Here is an 18,566-nt window from a genome sequence, read left to right as displayed (position 1 = left end):
GAGAACAATGCTCTGCAGTTTTGCAGGGTGGTAAGGGGTTGCTTTGAGTCACACCCAGTGGTATTTGGAGTACTACTCCCTTCTCTGGGCTGGAGCAATAGCACAGTGGTTGGGTGTTTGCCTTTCATGCGGTCGACCCGAGTTTGATTCCTCTACCCCTCTCGGAGAGCCCGGCAAGCTATCGAGCCCACGCGGCAGAGCCTGGCAAGCTACCCGTGTGTATTGGATATGCCAAAAACAGTAACAATAAGTCTCTAATGAGAGACATTACTGGTGCCCGCTTGAACAAATCGATGAGCAACGGGATGACAGTGACTGGTGCCTGCTCGAACAAATCCATGAACAACGGGATGACAGTGATAGTGACTCCCTTCTCTGTGCTCAGAGGACCATACAAAGTACAGGACAGAGCAAGAAAGAATTGATGGTTATACTTAAAACCTATCAAAATCCATCGAGAACACGAGACAGGATATCAAAAGACCTATGTTCTCATTTCCCATAGAGATGTAAGGAATTCAGGTGTGTCTTTCACCTCCCAAGAGTTCTTTTGTTTTTGTTTGGGGGTCAAACCTGACGCCACTCAGGGCTTTCTCCTCGGGGATCACAGCTGGTGGTGTGAGGGACCAGGGACCGTGTGGGTCAGCCACATGCAAGGCTTTACCCTTATATGACCTCTTGCCCTACCTGGTCTTTACCCATCAGAACAATGGGAGGACTTAAGCTTGCCACTCAGGGTTCACTTTTGGTTAGTATGTGTCTCTGGGTTCCAGCCCTCAGGCAGCCTCCCCACCGCCCCGCCCACCCTCCCTGCAAGCCACCCCAGAGAAGCCTCTCCATCACCACCATCTCCATCACCTCTCCATCACCACCCATAGGTTGGACCCCCACAGCAAAAGTTTTACCACCCTCTTGGGAGCCCCTCGTGTAGCATGGCTGAAACCCGCTGCGCCAACGTGCTCTGGGACTGTCACATGGGGCATATTTTCAATAAACACAATAATACTGCGGGTGATGAATGACCGATCCGCCTTTCCCTTTGACGTATATGCGGGCTGAGAGACATTACACTGTCTAGCAGGCGGATATTCTACTCACCTCTAATGGCATTTTCGGTCTGCTTTCTCTAGACCATTTTGCTCCATGCCACCTCAGAGAAATCATTAGGGAAGTTTAGAGAAATAGATGTTGAGAGAAATATTTCAGGGCCCAGAGAGCACATTTTCCCCCCCATTCTGAGTGAAGGCAGCCTTATTTCAGTTGCTGTCTTTTAAAAATGGACTTAGGGTGGGTTCACACCCTCAGCAGCGGGGGGCTGTTGGGATAGCACAGCAGGTAGGGTGTTTGCCTTGCACACGACCAACCCGGGTTCGATTCCCAGCATCCCCCATGGTCCCCCGAGCACCACCAGGAGTAATTCCTGAATGCAGAGCCAGGAGTTAACCCCTGCGCATTGCCGCTGTGCATTGCCGGGTGTGACCCAAAAAGGAAAATAAAAAAAGAGCATCAGGGGTGCAGCCCTGCCCCCGCTGGGGCCCCACCACCAACCATCCAGTACCCCGGGAGGGCCCTCTTTATAGACCTGTTTTCTCCTGCCCCAGGCTTCTCTCCATGGCATTGTTTCTGTGGGAAAACCGATCCCATTTTTATCTTTTTGATATACACCACCTTTTCCTAGAATATAACCTGCTATAAGTTTGAACAATGGCTGCCTTTATGTCCTTAATTTTTTGGCTTGCCTCTGCGCCGTCCGGGTGTGAGAAAGTGAGACTTTTCCAAGCCCCAGGCAGAAGCGGCTGCTGAGGCGCAGGCCGCAGTCCCTGGGAGGGGCCGTCTGGGCTGCCGAGGTGCCGCCCGCGCCTGGCTGGGCTCCCCTGAGCCTCCTCACCCCTCAGTCCGACTGATTCACCTGCCCTGCAGAGCTGAGGCGTTCCTGGTCAAGTTCCAGAACCTCGAAGTATTGGGGTCCCTGGGTGCTGTTCTTTCCCTCTTTTCCTGCTTTGTTTGTTTGTTTGTTTGTTTTTAGGGTCACACCCGGTGATGCTCAGGAGTTACTCCTGGCTCTGCACTCAGGAATTACCCCTGGCGGTGCTCAGGGGACCATATGGGATGCTGGGAATCGAACCGGGGTCGGCCGCGTGCAAGGCAAACGCCCTACCCGCTGTGCTATTGCTCCAGCCCCTGTCCTGCTTTTTTTTAACCTTCCCCGCCCCGGCAAATGGTGCTCTGGAGGCCCAAGAGTCTCACCGGCCCATCGGGCAGTTCCACTCAAGGACCTGAGGTTGCTGTCTTGCTTGGAGCCTGGGGTGTCAGGGATAACTCGGACCACCTGCCGTGCTGGGGGCCTCCAGGACTCCAGGGACAAGGGGTGCCAGGATCAAGCCCATGACACCATCTCCTGGCCTTGTTTCCACCTTCTGGTGCCACTCCAGAGGCAGGAGGTGCCAAGAGAGCACTAGGGGAGTGCCTGCTCTACCTAGGAGAGATGGGGTCGGAGACAGAAGTGGGGTCCCACAAATACCCCCCTGAACCATGAGAGTCTTGGACGCCAGTGCTCAAGACAAAAGGCCCAGGAAACGGAACAACTTTGCCAAACATCTGAGAGGCCGTCGTGGAGAGCTGGGGTGGGACTCAGGAGAGAGAGAGAGAGAGAGAGAGAGAGAGAGAGAGAGAGAGAGATCTATGCATCTATATATATATATATCACACTCTCACACATATGCACACAATCACACATGTACACACACTTTCATGCATACACTCACATACACACATTCACATGCACTTTTTCTACCACCCATTACATACTATCTCTCTCTCTTCTTGAACTTTTGACTCTTGAACTTTTGCCTCTGTTCTCTCCTGACTGAAAAATTTGTCACACCTGACCTTCTCAAATCCTCTCTCTGGGTGGTTATTTTGAGTAAAAATTATCTCCTAGTATGATCACTTTTTTGCCCATCAGCTTACAGACTGTGGTCATCATCGTGTGGGTCCTCTTCATGGTCCATAATATGGGTCTGATACACAAGAAAGCCTGGCTTGTAAAAGTTAAACCATTCTTCCTCACCTGAGTATTGTCCCACGCCTGGCTGTTGGGGCAGCTCCATGGGCCCCTCCCCTCCCAGATTTCCGTGCTTATCTCCTGAGTTCCGACTCCAGCTACTCGTGGCCCCATCCTCCACCTTTGGGTCTGCCCTACCTCCTGGTCCCCTATGGCTTCCTGATTTCTGCAATTTATGTATCCGGGGTGCCAGACCTGCCCTCATCCTCCGTTTCTGAGGAACTTCAGGGCGCCCTGGTCTTGTCCTACCTCTCCTGACCAGCCCACGGGCAGGTGGGCAAACTGCTGAGTCACAGGGTCTCTGGGAAGCTGGCTTCCTGGGCTAAATCTGGAAGTCATAAGTGTTCCACCCAGGAGTTGCCCTAGGGGGAAAGATCATTTGAGGTCACTGGTAGCAACACTCAAGCTGAGAGACTACGACGAGGTCTGCAGACCTCCCACAGAAAAGCTGGGCGAGGAGGGCTGAGGCGGTGAGCCAGCGCCCAGCCATGCCCATTCTCACCTTCTGGTCTGCCCAGGTTCTGAGATCCGGGCTCTCCTTTCCTCACTAACTATGCCATTATTAGATCTTTGTCACCTGCCACCAACGAACCCCCCCGCCCCACAAAATTCCCAGTGTCCACTGTCCACCTGTGGGTACCACCTTAGCTTCTGACAGGGCCTTTCCTGATCCCACAAAATGTCCTGAGCTTCTTCTTTTCTGGCTCACGGTCAACAGCAACAGAGGGCCAGCCTCACCCTCCTCTTGGGAGACACGGAGAGACCAGGCACCCACACACACACACACACACACACCCCACCCACACGACCGACAGTTCCCAGGCCTCAGGCTTTGCCTTCCCTGTCACCTCCGCCTAGAAGCCTTTCTGGCCACAGTTTAGTAGAACACTCTGGAAACCCGAGTCAGCAGCGGTTTCCTCGCATTCCTGTCAACCTTTGTTTTTCACCACTGAAGAGTCTGAAACTGGAGAGTCCCCCACCCACCCCTGCAGTGTTCCCCGGCTCCGCCCAGGGAGTGGGCGCTAGGGGAGGCCGGTTGGGGCCTCGCACTTGGGCCCAGACTGCCTCGAGGGCTCCCTCCTCTGGCCCTGGGGTCAGAGAGTCAAGGGACAGGCCAGGCTTTCTTGGCCTTGACTCCAAGGCACCCTCCTGATCGCGGCACCACCCGCCCTCCTGGGGACCCACGCGGCCTCCAGCTGGCCTCCTCGGCTCTGCCTCTACTTTGTCCTGGCCCTGTGAGGGCCCAGGGGCCTGGCTTCTCTTCTTCTAGGATGTGGCGTGGGCCTCAGGGGAGAGCTAGAACAATGCCGGGCCTCTTATCAACAGCTGATCCCATCCTGGCCGGCTCCTGGACTTCCCTTCTCAGAAACGCCGACTCTTATTTTAACACATGGCATGTTCACTTCTGAGTCACCTCAGCCCTGATTGTGTCCAGCCTGAGCGGCAGCGATCCCTCCCTAACACCTCAGCCAAGCTCTTCCGGGGGAGTACAGAGCAAACACCTTTAAGTCTGTCCGGAACAGGCCTGACTTCCTCCGGCCCTGGCACCGACTCCCAGCTAACAAAGCGCGGGAGCCAGAAAGACCCTAGAAATCACCACGTCCCTCCAGCTCTTTAAAGACCGGAAGCCAGAGAGGGCAGGGTCCCACTGAAGGTCACACTGCCAGGCCGGGAGTGCAGGTCCCATCCTTTGCTTCTGTAAACAGGCTCTCCTCAGACGACCTGGAAAAAATGGAAGAAAAATAGGGAATGAGGGTCCGGGACCCTCGGTTGCAGTTGGTGACTGTTCAGGCCTGTTTCTGTTTAACTTTTCACTCTACACGTGCCGAGAAGGAATATTTGACCCACTTCAGGGTCCAGCAGGGGGCAGTCTTCAGACACCCCCAGATGTCAGGGCTCACTTTGCCCAGAAAGTCCTCACTTGACCCAAGACAATCAGGAAATCCCATGAAGCAGCATGTCCTGGGGTCCCTTTTTTTATGGATCCTCAATGGGAGAAAGTGCCCAACGGGCCCCCCCATGAGAGCTGGCGGTGAGTTTGGTGACAAAGCGGCTGCCCAGGGTATCCACTGCCATGAAATGTGCAAGTTGGGTCAGGAGGAAACGTCCCCAGTCCCGCCGCACACTGCCACCCTGACCCCATCCTTACCTGAGACTCCCACGAGGATTAACACCAAGCCCATAAAGGACAAGCCCCTGTGATCCTTGTGTCCACTGTCCCCACTGCCTGCACCTCCTCGTTCACCAGGACGTGGCATCTGGAGGCAGCTCCCCGCCCTGGGACTAGCTGAGGGGAAAGAAGGACCCTCGTCAAGTCACTCAGGCTCTGTCGAGAGCCTCCCTCCAGAGTTGGTAAAAGCTTCAAGCATTTGGAACACAGCCTGGCATGGGATCACTTAGCAATCGTTATCATTCTGATTCAAACACTTGGCAAATCTCACCTGCTTCCTCCGGCCCTCTTCACTGCACGGCCCAAGGAGCAGGGTTGTGAAAGCCAGAAATGGGAGTCCCGTGATGCTCAGGAATGCACAAGATGCCGCTACGGGGAGAGCTGGGCAACGGAGAAGCGCAAGCCAGAAGGCCTGGTCAGAGCATTCGTAGCCTGCAGCTCGGCAAAGACATCTCCAGAACGTCTGGTTGGCATTGGGACATATTGCTTGGCCCTGGCTCGGGGACATTCCTTCTTTCTGCTTCAGTTTTATAAGGGACTTAAAAGTCAGGCATGGCTTTTTGTTTGACAGATAGAGAGGCTGAAGACTAGAGCATCTGGGCTCTTCCCAAGGGGTTCCCCACATTTGGTATCTAAAACCTAATATAATTTGTAATATCTTTTTGAAAGTACAGCTGGGGCTGGAGCCATCGTATAGGGGGTAGGGCATTTGCTGTGTACGTGGCCAACCCGGGTTTGATTCCCAGCATCCCATATGGTCCCCCGAGCACTGCCAGGAGTAATTCTTGAGTGCAGAGCCAGGAGTAACCCCTGTGCATTGCCGGGTGTGACCCAAAAAGCAAAATAAATAAATAAATAAAATTTAAAAATAAACTAAAAATTAAAAGTGCCGCTTACCTACCTTTTTAAATTATAAGCTTGTTTTCTCACTTTTATTTTTTTATTCTGGAGTTATTTTAGACTTAGAAACTGTGAGAAACAGGCACAGAGAGAGCTCAGAAGACTAGAGTACATGCTTTGTTTGTAGGAGGGCCTGGATTCTGTTTCCAGCACACACGGTCCCCTGTGCAGGGCCAAGAGTGACCACTAAACACTGAGTCTGGAGTATCCCTCCCCCCCAGAAAATTGCTAAAATCTGAAAATTCCTAATACCCTTCACCTAGGTTTTCCCAAATGTTAATGCATTGTATAACTAGAGGATGATGACCAAAAGTAGTGTATCATCACTAACACAATTCTTCGACTCTATCCATGTCCAGATTCCCACTTTATCACTTGCACCAATAACGTTCTTTCTGCTCCAGGATCATGCACTGCATGGAGTGTCATGTCTGAGATCTGGGTCCGTTCTCTCAGTCTTCGTCTTTCGGGATTTTGAAGAATAGCGGCCATGTTGATGTAGCACCTCCCACCTGTGGCTGCATCTGCTGCTTCTCCATGATTAGGCAGGGGTTGTGGCGGGGAGACCCCAGAAGGGAGGCTGTGTTTTTCTCAGGGTGTCCATCACACCAGACACGCAAGATGTTGAGACATCTCATCCCTGAGGAATGGGAATTTAGATCTTTGGGGATGTCTCTGTCTACCAGATTTAGCCAAGGCAAAGTTAATCTCTTTTCCTTTGAATGGATTGGTATCTTGAGGCTTGATATAGCATGTCTTGTTTTTTGTCTTATTTTACGCACTAATTTTGCCATTCATGGATAGTTCTTGCATATAACCATTATTACTGTGGTATTAGCTAAACACTGATTTCCTGCTTCCTTCTTCCTGATACACTTATTAATCGGAATTCCAGTGTAAGGGAGAGCTTTCTCTTTGTGAATATTTGTGCACTTATCTCTATAAAAACTTCTCAGATTCTAAATCAGCATTTCAGGAGACATATCTTAACATTCTCTCTTTTTCTACAATGAAAAACCACATCCTCGGGTTTTGTAAGATATTCTCTTATTTGCTTCATCAGGGGATGCACTTAAAATACTTTCAGTGATACCATGTTTTTTTTAACTTGGAGCAATTTTAGTGAAATAGTGAAATGCCACCTTCTCCAGATGGAACCCTGGCGCCACTGAGCAGCAACTAACACGGCTCCAGGATTCGGGACTGGGACAGATCCGAGCCGCGGGGGCCACTGGAGTGGGGCAGCGCCAGCCCAAAACTCCAAGTGGTCCCGGCCGCTGGAAGTCACGCCCTCGACCCACCCTCGGCGCCATCTTCATGCCACAATCCACAGAGAAGCGGCAGGCATTCTGGTGAGCAACGCGGCCTGGAAAATGCTCCGGACCCGAGTCGGGGCCAGCAATACCGGGGGGCCGGAAGGAGGAGGTGCCGCCAGCACACCTTCTCCAGATGGAACCCTGGCGCCACTGAGCAGCAACTAACACGGCTCCAGGATTCGGGACTGGGACAGATCCGAGCCGCGCGGCCGCTAACGCGGCCGCGCGACCTTTTCTAACACCTGAGAACATACAATCTTTGAATGGAAAACTAATTATCAAATGCCTCCTCATTAGGGTTATCTTTTTTGGGGATATAACTTCCACAACAATAGTGAGTTTTGTGTTGAAATATGGAACTTAATCAAGGTGAAGAGAAAATAAAGTGAGGTTCATCAGTTATACAGTTGGGGTGGAGGGCGGGGGGTATACCGGGGATTTTGGTGGTGGAATATGGGCACTGGTGAAGGGATGGTGTTTGAATATGGTATAAATGAGACATAAACCTGAGAACTCTGTAACTTTCCACATGGTGATAAAATTAAAAAAAAAAATTTATAAAAAAAAAAATAGTGAAATGCTAGCTAATTGCTGACATAGCTAATGGTGAAGCAAGAAATTCCAAAGTTCAATCAGGTGAATTCAGGAGGGGCAATTATTTAGTTTTCCTGGACGCCACCTTCATCTTATATAAAATGGAAATGATAAAAGTATTTAACTTAAGGGCTTGTGGAGAAAATTTTAAAATATGATGTATGTAAAATGTTTGGCACACAGGAAATTGTGGGTAAACACTCTTATTATCTAGGAATTGGGGAATAAAAGGAAATTTTCTATTCATATCTAATTGAGGCCTCAGATGTCCCAGGTGCTGCCCAGAGATGCAGGCAGGTGCGTGTTTGTTAGTGTGCAAATCGTTACAACATGCCAGTCGACCAAAATATTATTTGGCAGACTGGGAACATTTGTAAAGGCCATTAGAGGCTGCCTGAAAACCCTCCGTCCCTCTCGGAGAGCCCGACAAGCTACCGAGAATACCCACCCGCACAGTAGAGCCTGGCAAGCTACCCGTGGCATAATCGATATGCCAAAAACAGTAACACTGACGGTCCTCATTCCCCTAACCCTGAAAAAGTCCCCAATACAGCATCAGGCTACACTAACATGTGACAGGGACAAATGGAGACGTTACTGGTGCCCGCTCGAGCAAATCGGTGAACAATGAGATGACAGTAATACAGTGACACAGTGGTCTAATTGTATTTTTAAAAGTTTATCCATAGAAGAAACAGTTGGTATGAGGGAAATAGAGCCAGCAGAACTTTGGTTTTTAAAATTTCTCTTTTTAGGGGAGATAGCTAGAGCAATAGCACAGCGGGTAGGGCATTTGCCTTGTACGTGGCTGACCCAGGTTCGATTCCTCCGTCTCTCTCGGAGAGCCCTGCAAGCTACTGAGAGTATCCCACCCACACAGCAGAGCCTGGCAAGCTACCGGTGGTGTATTCAATACGCCAAAAACAGTAACAAGTCTCACAATGGAGACGTTACTGGTGCTCTCTCGAGCAAATCGATGAGCAACGGGACGACAGTACTACAGTGCTACAAGGGAGATAGCTCAAAGGACTGCTCTGCATGGTCCAGGTGTAACCCCTGGCACCACCCCATCGCCGATCATGACTCCTGAGTACTGCTGGGGCCGACACTCGTCTTCACAGAAATATTAAGTTCAAGTATCTTGGCGCAGAGTAGAAGAAACACAGCTTTCCTCCAGCAGGTGGCAGCACAAGTACCACCCCTGCGAACAGGGCTCCTACCGCGGCCTGGGCTCAGCTGTCTCTGCTCCTCACCTCAGCCAGAGACTCAAAGAAGCAACTTGTGAATTAATAGCCGCACACAAACATAAAAAGAAACTCATAAATGTTAAATATATACATATAAAGGGAAGAAAAAGTTCCCGCATCTGGAAGGAAACACCAGATGGAGCAGAAGCAAGTGTGTAAGCCCAGCCCCCCCCCACCCTCCCCCCCCCCCCCCCCCGCACCAGGCAGCTGCTCCCCAAGATAGGCCCCTCTCGGGCCCCCAGCCTGGACAGGACCGGCAGCGGCAGGTCACACAGCCAGGCACAGAGCAGGAGCTGACCCCCAGGGCCCGGGCCCTGTGTCTGTGGGGCTTCCCAAGGTCTCTCATGAACCCTCTTGTGACCCTCACCACCTGGGCCAGCAAAACCAGAGTCTCAGAGTTAGGCAAGAAACAGAGATCGGGGCTGGAGCAATAGCACAGCGGGTAGGGCATTTGCTTTGCACACGGACGACCCAAGTTCAATCCCAGCATCTCATACTGTCCCCCGAGCACCGCCAGGAGTAATTCCTGAGTGCAGAGCCAGGAGTAACCCCTGTGCATTGCTGGGGTGTGACACAAAAAAAGGAAAGAAAAAAAAGAAAGGAAACAGAGATTGACTCATGAGGCCAAGAAGGCTTAGGTGGGGACAGGGGTTCACCACGGAGTCCTGTGTCAGTTCAACCACAAACAAGGCCTGCCGACTCAGCAAACAAGGTCACCATCATAGCCCTGCCAACTCTGCTTTCTTTTATTTTTTAAATTTTTAAAAATTTTTTGCTTTTTGGGTCAGGGTTTACTCCTGACTCTGCCCTCAGGGATTACTCCTGGCAGTGCTAAAGGGACTATACGGGCTGCCGGGGATTGAACTCTGGTCGGCCGTGTGCAAGGCAAGCTCCTACCCGCTGTGCTCTTGCTCTGATCCAGCTCTGCTCTCTTGAGCGAGGAGAGAGAGCAAGGAACATCCTAGTCACTAATCCCAGCTCTCCCTAGCTGTGCATCTTGTAGACCCTTTCTGTTTTCTCAGCTAGAAACCCCACGTAAATTTGAATTTTTTTTTTTAACTATTGGTTTTTGGGTCACATTGGTGATGCTCAGGGGTTACTTCTGGCTCTGCACTCAGGATTTGCTCCTGGTGGGTGTGGAGCAAGAGTAAAAGGGGTAGACCGTATGCCTCGCACGCTGCCAGTGTAAGCTTGATCTCCGGCATCCCATTTGCTCCCTCAAGCCCACCAGGAGTGAACCCTGAGCACAGAGCCAGAAGTAAGCCCTGAGCACCACTGGCTGTGCCCCCACACACACACTTAAAAAAAAAAAAAAAAGGAGGAGCTGGAGCGATAGGACAGCGGGTAGGGCATTTGCCCATGTCCGACCCGGGGTCGATTCCCAGCATCCTATATGGTCCCCTGAGCACTGCCAGGAGTAATTCCTTAGTGCAGAGCCAGGAGTGACCCCTGTGCATCACCAGGTGTGACCCAAAAAGAAAAAAAGAAGGAATTGCTTCTGGTAGTGCTAAGAGAACCATCTGGGGTGCCAGGGACCAGCCCCTTCCCTGCCGGACAATCTTTCCAGTCCCTACATTTGCAATTTTTATGAGGACAAATTGAGATAATACTATAAAGTACTTAGTACTGAACTAGCATACAAAGTTCAATAAAATTTAGCTTATATTACTACATTCATCATTATCACACCATCATCATTATCACTCCATCTTTCCTTTCCTTAACTGCTTCATTTCGGCTTCTGGTCCTTTCGAGCTGCTGCCTAGATAGAAACAGTGGTAAGTGATACAGATATCGAAACTCACGCAATGGAGCACTTGAGACCTGGGCCTTTCATTGTATGAAAATTATAACCCCCTTTTTTAAAATTTTAATACCGGCAGGGCTGGGCCTGAGGGCTTGATTACCTGGAAGCCAGTCCCCTTGACTCCCCTGGGCCTTTCTGCTCCTCAGCTGCTGGTCAGACCAGCCTGTACCCTGAGAGTCCTCGGGATGAGGGGTGGGGCATGGAGTCTAAAGCACAATCTCCAGTCTCCTAAAAATGCTTTATTTGGGGCCAAGGAGGCAGTTCAGTAGGTAAGGACTTTGCTTGGCACATGACCAGCCCTGGTTCCATCCCTGGCACCACGTAGAGTCCCAAAGGACCACCAGGAGTTGCGTCAGGGGTGAGCCCTGGTACAGTTCGTTGGGACCAAAAACAGCAAAAAAAAAAAAAAAGAAAGAAAGAAAGAAAGAAATTAAGGCTTTCTTTGATCAATATCAAAGAGGCACAGTAGAAGCGGGTTTCCAACCGCCCGCTGGGCCCCAGACGGAGAGCGTGAGAGGGAGCAGTCCTCCTCCCGGACAGAGACGCGTGTGGGAGCAGCCCCCTCCTCAGGAAACTGCACAGAGGTGCCTTTCGTTGCTCAGGTGCATTTTTTTCTACTTCTTTTGTTTTAAAGAATAAAGCACGTAAGTTTTATCCATTTTAATTTGTATTGAGGTGCTGTGATTTACAAAGTTATCCATCGCTGAGTCTCAGGCGTACAGTGTTCCGCATCTATCGCATCTCCAGTGTCAACTTTCCTCTCTTTCACCTCTGAGGAGTCCCCAGTCAGCCATCTTGGCAGCACCCTCCACGTTCCCACTCGGCACAGCACATCCTACAGTGGCATTGCTTCTTCTTCTTCTTTTTTTTTGGGGGGGGTGGGGAGTCACACCGGGCGATGCACAGGGGTTACTCCTTACTCTGCACTCAGGAATTACTCCTGGTGGTGCTCAGGGGACCATATGGGATGCTGGGAATCGAACCCGGGTTGGCCGTGTGCAAGGCAAATGCCCTACCCACTGTCCTATTGCTCCAACCCCGGCATTGCTTCTTGTCTTCAGTCAAGCCCCCAAATTCTAGGACTTTCACTCTCTGTAGAAACACAGCCACACAGGTGCTCTCTTCTGACGATTGTGTGGCTGTGGAGTGGCTGGCTGAGAGCTTTGTTCCAGGACCAGACAAAGACTACAACCTGCTGACCCCACAGGTGACACTCAAAGTCCATCAACCCCTAGGCTCCTGGTTCCTGGAAGAGCGTGACTTCCTGACAGACAAACAAACCCATGCCTGATTCCTATCAGAGAAACATGCTCCTGTGTGGAGTACCACAAGGACAGCACCTGCTGAGCTGCATGGTCAGATGATGTCACCTTTCCCACCTAAGACCACTCCAGTTACCTCTGAGGAAAAATCTGGCACCTTCTATGCCATCTTGGTGAACAATCATCAGTCCAGAGTTCTGTACTTAGGAAAATAAGTCAAGAAACTCGCTTGTGTCTCCTCTCCCCGACATACCTCACACCACCATAGAACAGCCTCAGGCAGGCACTGCATCTGGCCAGTCCAGCTTGCTTCCCCTCGTCTGGCTTTGGGTCAAGGAACACAAGGACAGGGGCTGGAGCAATAGCACAGTGGGTAGGGTGTTTGCCTTGCAAGCGGCCAACCTGGGTTCAATTCCCAGCATCCCATACGGTCCCCCGAGCACCGCCAGGAGTAATTCCTGAGTGCAGAGTCAGGAGTAATCCCTGTGCAAGGCTGGATGTGACCCAAAAAGTAAAAAAAAAAGAAAAAGAAAAAGAAACACAAGGACAGAGTGGTGGAATGCATTTGCCTAGTGACAGGCTGTCAGTCCAAGGTGCCGCCCGTTTCCGAGACTCTCTGAACGGCCTGATTCCTGTCTACTTCGGCTCAGTTCTGGGCTTTCCCTCCCACCCCATGGCATCGATAGCTGCCCCATCTCTTCCCTTTCCTTCACTGGGTCCATTTCTGTCACTCGCCATCAGTTAAGCAGACGGATCCATCCTCCCATCCTCAGAATAAAAAGAACTTCCTGCTTCCACTCTCGAGGGGAGTCTAGGGTGGGAGGCAAAGGCCAAACATGACCCTTCTCCCCATGAATGAACAGCACAAGATTCGCCGCCCAGAGGAAAAGAAGTTTACATAAGGTACGGCTCCAGCATCCGATTGGATCTTAGAAAATGTGAGTGCACTTGGCGAGGTGAGGCCACACGTTTGAATAGCGGGAGGCGGGGAGGAGTGGGATCTCAAGTGTTTGTTCAACTCACAAGAAAAACCTAGTGATAGCTTTCCCTATTGCATCACTGCGATTCGTGCTGGGAACGTGGTAAGCTCAAGCTTGCTGCATCACAGAATGCAGGAAAAGAACAGGATGGCCTGTGTCTCTGACTGCCTTCCCCTACCTATTTCCAGCTGCACACAGGCCGAGCCAGTCCTGCCGCTCCCCCAGGCGTCTGGTCAGGACATCTACTTTGATGGACAACCACCCTGGGTTTCTTAGGGAAGAGGCACCTCCCCACTGGGGGAAAGGCAGGACATTGTGTGGAGGTCCAGAGTTCAGAGGCTACGTGCAGATCCCAAATCCTTTAAGGCCTTGAGACCTAAGCACAGAGCCAGGAGTAGGCCTTGAGTCACAAATTATTATATATAATAATCATTGTATATTTGTAACATGTAATTCAAAATTATATATATATTAGAGAGTGAGTTTCAACCACACCGACAATCCTCAGGGGCTATTCCTGGCTCTGTGCTCAGAAGTGACACCTGGACGTGTTCAAGAAACGAGATGTGGGGCCGGAACAATAGTACAGAGGGTAGGGCACTTGTTTTGCATGCAGCTGATCCGGGTTCGATCCCTGGCATCCCACATGGTCCCCCAAGCACCACCAGGAGTAATTCCTGAGCGCAGAACAGCTAGGAGTAACCCCTGAGCATTGCTGGGTGTGACTCAGAAAGAAAAAAAAAAGAGAGAGAGACCAGATGTGTTTCTCAGAATTCAGACTGGGGTCAGCTCCATGGAAGGGCAAGCACTTCTCTCCTACATTATCACTCTGTCCCCAAATATACATAACTGCCTAGTATATCTGACCATAATATTTTCGACCTTGGTGGACGGCAAGTACCTGAAACAGTGAAAAGTAAAACTGCATGTACAGGGCAGCTGCCCTCTGTCTGTGAGGGCTGCTGAGCTAGCTTAGTCCTCCCTGAATCCAGCACCTAAACCGGTGTGGGACACAGCCCACATTCGGTGGCTGAACATGTGAGTCTCAGGCATGAGCCTGAACCCCTTCCCTCGCGCCCACCAAAGAAAAGGACGCGGAGGCAACGCCTGCCTTCACATGGTATTTTTTATTCTGAGCAGTAGCAGCAGGGGTGGAGTGGGAGAGAGGAATTGGGAGCTCAGGAGCGAGGAGTTTTCTGGGCTTCTCCCCCAGGGTGGGCCCGAGGCCCCCGGGGCTCAGATGTAGCCTAGAAGAGAGAAGACTCAGCTGAGGGGCCTGGATGGAAACTCCCGCCGTGCGTGTGGCCAACCCCAAGTTGATTCCTGGCACGGCTGCAGGTGCAGCCCCCGAGACCACCCAGCACCAGCGGGTGGTCCTGGCGAGCCCCAGCACTGCCGGGCCTGAACAGCAGCCTCAGGCCCAGGCACTGACCCGCCCGGACACATGCAGGGTCTCCTGAGCACCGCTTGGGAGCTGCTTCCTCCCAAAGAGAAGAGCCACGGAGGGCAAGTGCCTGGGGTGCTGCAGGAAATGGCACGTGAGTCACCTGAACCCCGGAGTCACATCCGGGAAGCCAGCCAGAGCTGTGGGGGGTGTGGGTTTAGAAGAGAAAAGCCACAAGCTCTTTCTTTTCTCGAAGGCCAACGACAGGAAATGGTGGGAACCTCACATGTTCAGCAGACCCAGCCCTGTCAGTGACCAGGGAGAGCCAGGTGGGCCGCAGAGACTGCCCCGGTCCACACCTGCCCATCGCCTGCAGCCTGGGTGGCTCTGGCGCCCAGTGTCGCCCCATGTCGCTCGGAGAGAAGTGGGTCCCACCCGGCTGGATCTGGTCGGGCCTGCCACCTCTTGAATGGCCCCACCTGAGGACATCTCCTGGACATCAGGTCCCTGACACATGGAAGCCCATGCCACGGTCATCCAACGGCCGAGTCATAACCCTCCCATCATAGATGAGGACCCTGAAGCCAGAGAGCTGAAGCCACTTCCCCAGGGGACTGCGCCTTGCCCAGGTTCGAGGAGGTCCTAGCAGCCCCTCAAACACTAGAAGATGCTTGTTCAAGGTCACACGACTGAGGAGTGGGGAAGGCCAGATTCCACCTCAGGAGTATCCGTGTCCCAGTGCAAGTTGGTTTGGCATTTGGGAATTTTATTGTTTGATGTTTTGGGCCACTGTGCTCAGGGCTGACTCCTGGCTCTGTGCTCAGGGATCACTCCTGGTAGGGATTGGCAGGTCAAACCCAGTTGGGCCGTGTGCAAAGCAAACACACTCCCTGCTGTACCACTGCCTGGCCCCCGGTTTTGTTCGAACTCCCTCATCCACGGCCCTTCACGGCTCCCAGAGGCTCCTGGCCTGTTGCCCGTGCACTGCTGCCACCGGGTGGCTATTTCAGAGACCCTCTGACCGGCGTCCACCTACTCAGCCTCCGCACACTTGCTGGTCTGGGGTGCGGGGGCACAGGTGGGCACTTCTGACAGACATGTCACGGCTGCTGGGGGAGGCTGGCCGGGGCCCTCCCCTCTCACTGACCTGCAGGTTTGCACATCTTAATGTCCACACAGACTTCAGGTGCGCTCTTGCCTTCCATGATGTCCTGGGTAATGACTTTTAAAAATGCCTTCATGAGACCCCTGCAGGGGACTTTCAGCAAGCCCATCTTGCTACACACATGGGTCGCGGCCTCGGTGATGGATTCCTGCAACAGCGCACCATTGTGGAACGTGGGTCAGATGGCCCCTGCCCCCAGCCAGTGCCCCCCTGAGGGCAAGCTGCAGCCGGAGGCCTGGAAGGAGAGACTTCGGAGAGAGGCCTCCAGCCCACAGCTAGTCACAGGTCACTGTCCCAAGCCGGTGCTTTTGAAAGGACACTTGATCCTGCCAGGGTTTTAGTCGCTCGGCACCTGCCACACACATATGATTACCACACACATATTCACACACACGTGCACACACATGCATGTGTCATGCAGAGACATCCAATGTGTACACATGAATGCATATACATACATGTATGCATGCACACACGTGCACACACACGTGCACACATGCACGAGACATGCATACAGACATACACATGTGTGCACATACATGCACACACATACACATGTGTACTCTCACACGTGCCCATGCAAGCACACATGCACATACACATACATGCACACACGCGTGCCCCTGCTGCACTGCACACCAGCCCCACGGGCTCACCTTGCTGACATCTTTCCCCACCAAGTCCTCCAGCTTCTGTAACACCTTCTTACAGGACACACAGCGGAAGCCATTGGTCCATCTTTCGGCCAGCAGACTGTCCTGTCAGAAAAGGACACCCCTGGACTCGGTCCCCCAGGCCCTGTGGTCAAGACAGGGCCCCTTGGAGACCTGAGACCAGCAGGACCCTCTGCTGCTTTTCTGCCCTGAAGGGCTTGAGCCACCTTACTGCTAGTCTGAGGGCGACCAAGAGACCCCCATCTTTCCAAAAGCAGCCTCTCCCCTCTTCTGTTGCCCGGTCAGACCTGGAGGACCCTCGAAGGACGATGCCCCCCCCCATTAGGCCCAGAAACACATAACAACACCAGATTCTCCTGCCGTGCCCCTGGGGAAGGAAGATGGCCTTGGGCGGAAGGCAGGTCGGTACCTGGAGCAGCTCGGCCTCACTCAGACCGTCCAGCGCCAGGTCCGCAGACTCAGGGTCCAGACCAGAGAAGGCCAGGCCTGTGGAGACAAAGCAGCAGGGCAGGGACAAAGGCGGTTCCGCTGGAGGGGGCCAGAGGGGAGGCCGGGAAGTCGCCGGGCCGTGGGAGTCTTGTGGTGCCTCGTCCCATGCTTGCCTTGGGCTGCTCATTCCGTTCTCTACTTCTTTCTGGAAAGTCACACTGCCCTCTGTCTGTCTGTCTGTCTGCCTCTCTCTCTCTCCCTCTCCCCCTCCCCCCCCCCCCTCTCTCTCTCTCTCTCTCTCACACACACACACACACACACACACACACACACACACACACACACACACACATTGAGCATTGATCTAGAAGGAAATTTCCTTCATCTTTTTTTCAAGAGACTAGCTTCCAGGGCTGGAGCAATAGTACAGTGGAGAGGGTCCTTGCTTTGCATGAGGCTGACTGGGTTCCATCCCCAGCATCCCACCTGGTCCCCAGAACACGACAAGAATGAACTCTAGGTATAGAGCCAGGAGTAAGCCCTGAGCACTTCTGGGTGTGGTCCATGAACAGAGAGAGAGAGAGGAGAGAGAGAGAGAGAGAGAGAGAGAGAGAGAGAGAGAGAGAGAGAGAGAGAGAGAGAGAAAGAGAGATTAGCTTCCCTTTTTGTCTTCCTCCCCCTATTTTGTGTCACGCAGCCCACCCCAGCCCACACTCCTTTCCAGAAACATCCTGACCTTCAAAGAAGCCCTCAGTGTTTCTGCAGGCCCCTGGCACTGGGACTGGGCATCATTCAGGTGCATGAGGACAAAGCGAGTCTGCATAGGGGACCCCCACTTGCTCCCAGGCACCATCAGAGTCTGATCCTTGTGGTCCCCAGAATAAACCAGGCACGCAGCCGAGTGCAATGACTCTGGGATGCGGATGACAAGTTTGCTCCTAGTGGGGTTCACTGAGCCCCAAGAATTTGGGACTGGAAGATCCTAATCCCAATTCTTGGGGGGAGCACCCTTACCTGGGGTAGCCAAGAACGCCGAGACCAGGATCACAAAAGCCCAGAGGGTCATAGTGGGGCAGAGAAGGCCGAGGGGCACCGAGGACTCAGCAGGAGCAAACAGGCCGGGGGCTGCCGCGTCTGTCTCACTCAGGCTTCTGCCTTTGCTCCACTGTCACCGCTGGAGGTCTTCACATATAACGTGTGAAGACCGGAAGGTGACTCACTTGTCTCATGTGGCTGTACAGATAGTGCCTGGGGTTTTGAGGGCTGCAATGATGTCATCGGTCACAAGCTTCCACACAGGCCCCCTGGGTCCCACGTGGAGAGAACACCTAGGTGGTTCCTCCCTTCTTCCTGCTTATTGGGTGCCCCAAACTGGCCCTTTGTAGGTCAAGCCCTCCACTCCCCACCGAGCCTACATACACACACACACACACACACACACACACACACACACACACTGGCTTCCTCATGAAGGCTATCTCTTTCCTTGACTTCAAGAAATCTTGGCTTCCTTTCTCCAAAGTCACAAAAGTCTCATACTGTCTTCTAGGTGCTTCGCCACCATTTGAGCCAGA

The 18,566-nt window shown here is 52.5% G+C and overlaps 1 protein-coding gene across 1 annotated transcript; it reads right to left on the bottom strand.

Moving 5' to 3' along the window:
* Positions 1–14,451: 14,451 nt before the first annotated feature.
* GNLY (granulysin) lies at positions 14,452–18,185 on the bottom strand. Its single transcript, XM_055123242.1, has 5 exons — positions 18,007–18,185; positions 16,973–17,049; positions 16,546–16,647; positions 15,872–16,037; positions 14,452–14,587 (listed from the first exon to the last, which is right to left on the bottom strand). The coding sequence occupies exons 1-5, from the start codon at positions 18,056–18,058 to the stop codon at positions 14,577–14,579; spliced, it is 408 nt and encodes a 135-aa protein (XP_054979217.1). The 5' UTR covers positions 18,059–18,185; the 3' UTR covers positions 14,452–14,576.
* Positions 18,186–18,566: the final 381 nt, after the last annotated feature.

Source organism: Sorex araneus, chromosome X, assembly GCF_027595985.1.
Source record: "Sorex araneus isolate mSorAra2 chromosome X, mSorAra2.pri, whole genome shotgun sequence".
NCBI classification, from domain to species: Eukaryota; Metazoa; Chordata; class Mammalia; order Eulipotyphla; family Soricidae; genus Sorex; species Sorex araneus.
Note: the sequence above shows the minus strand (reverse complement) of the source record. Positions and strands in the feature narration are given on the sequence as shown.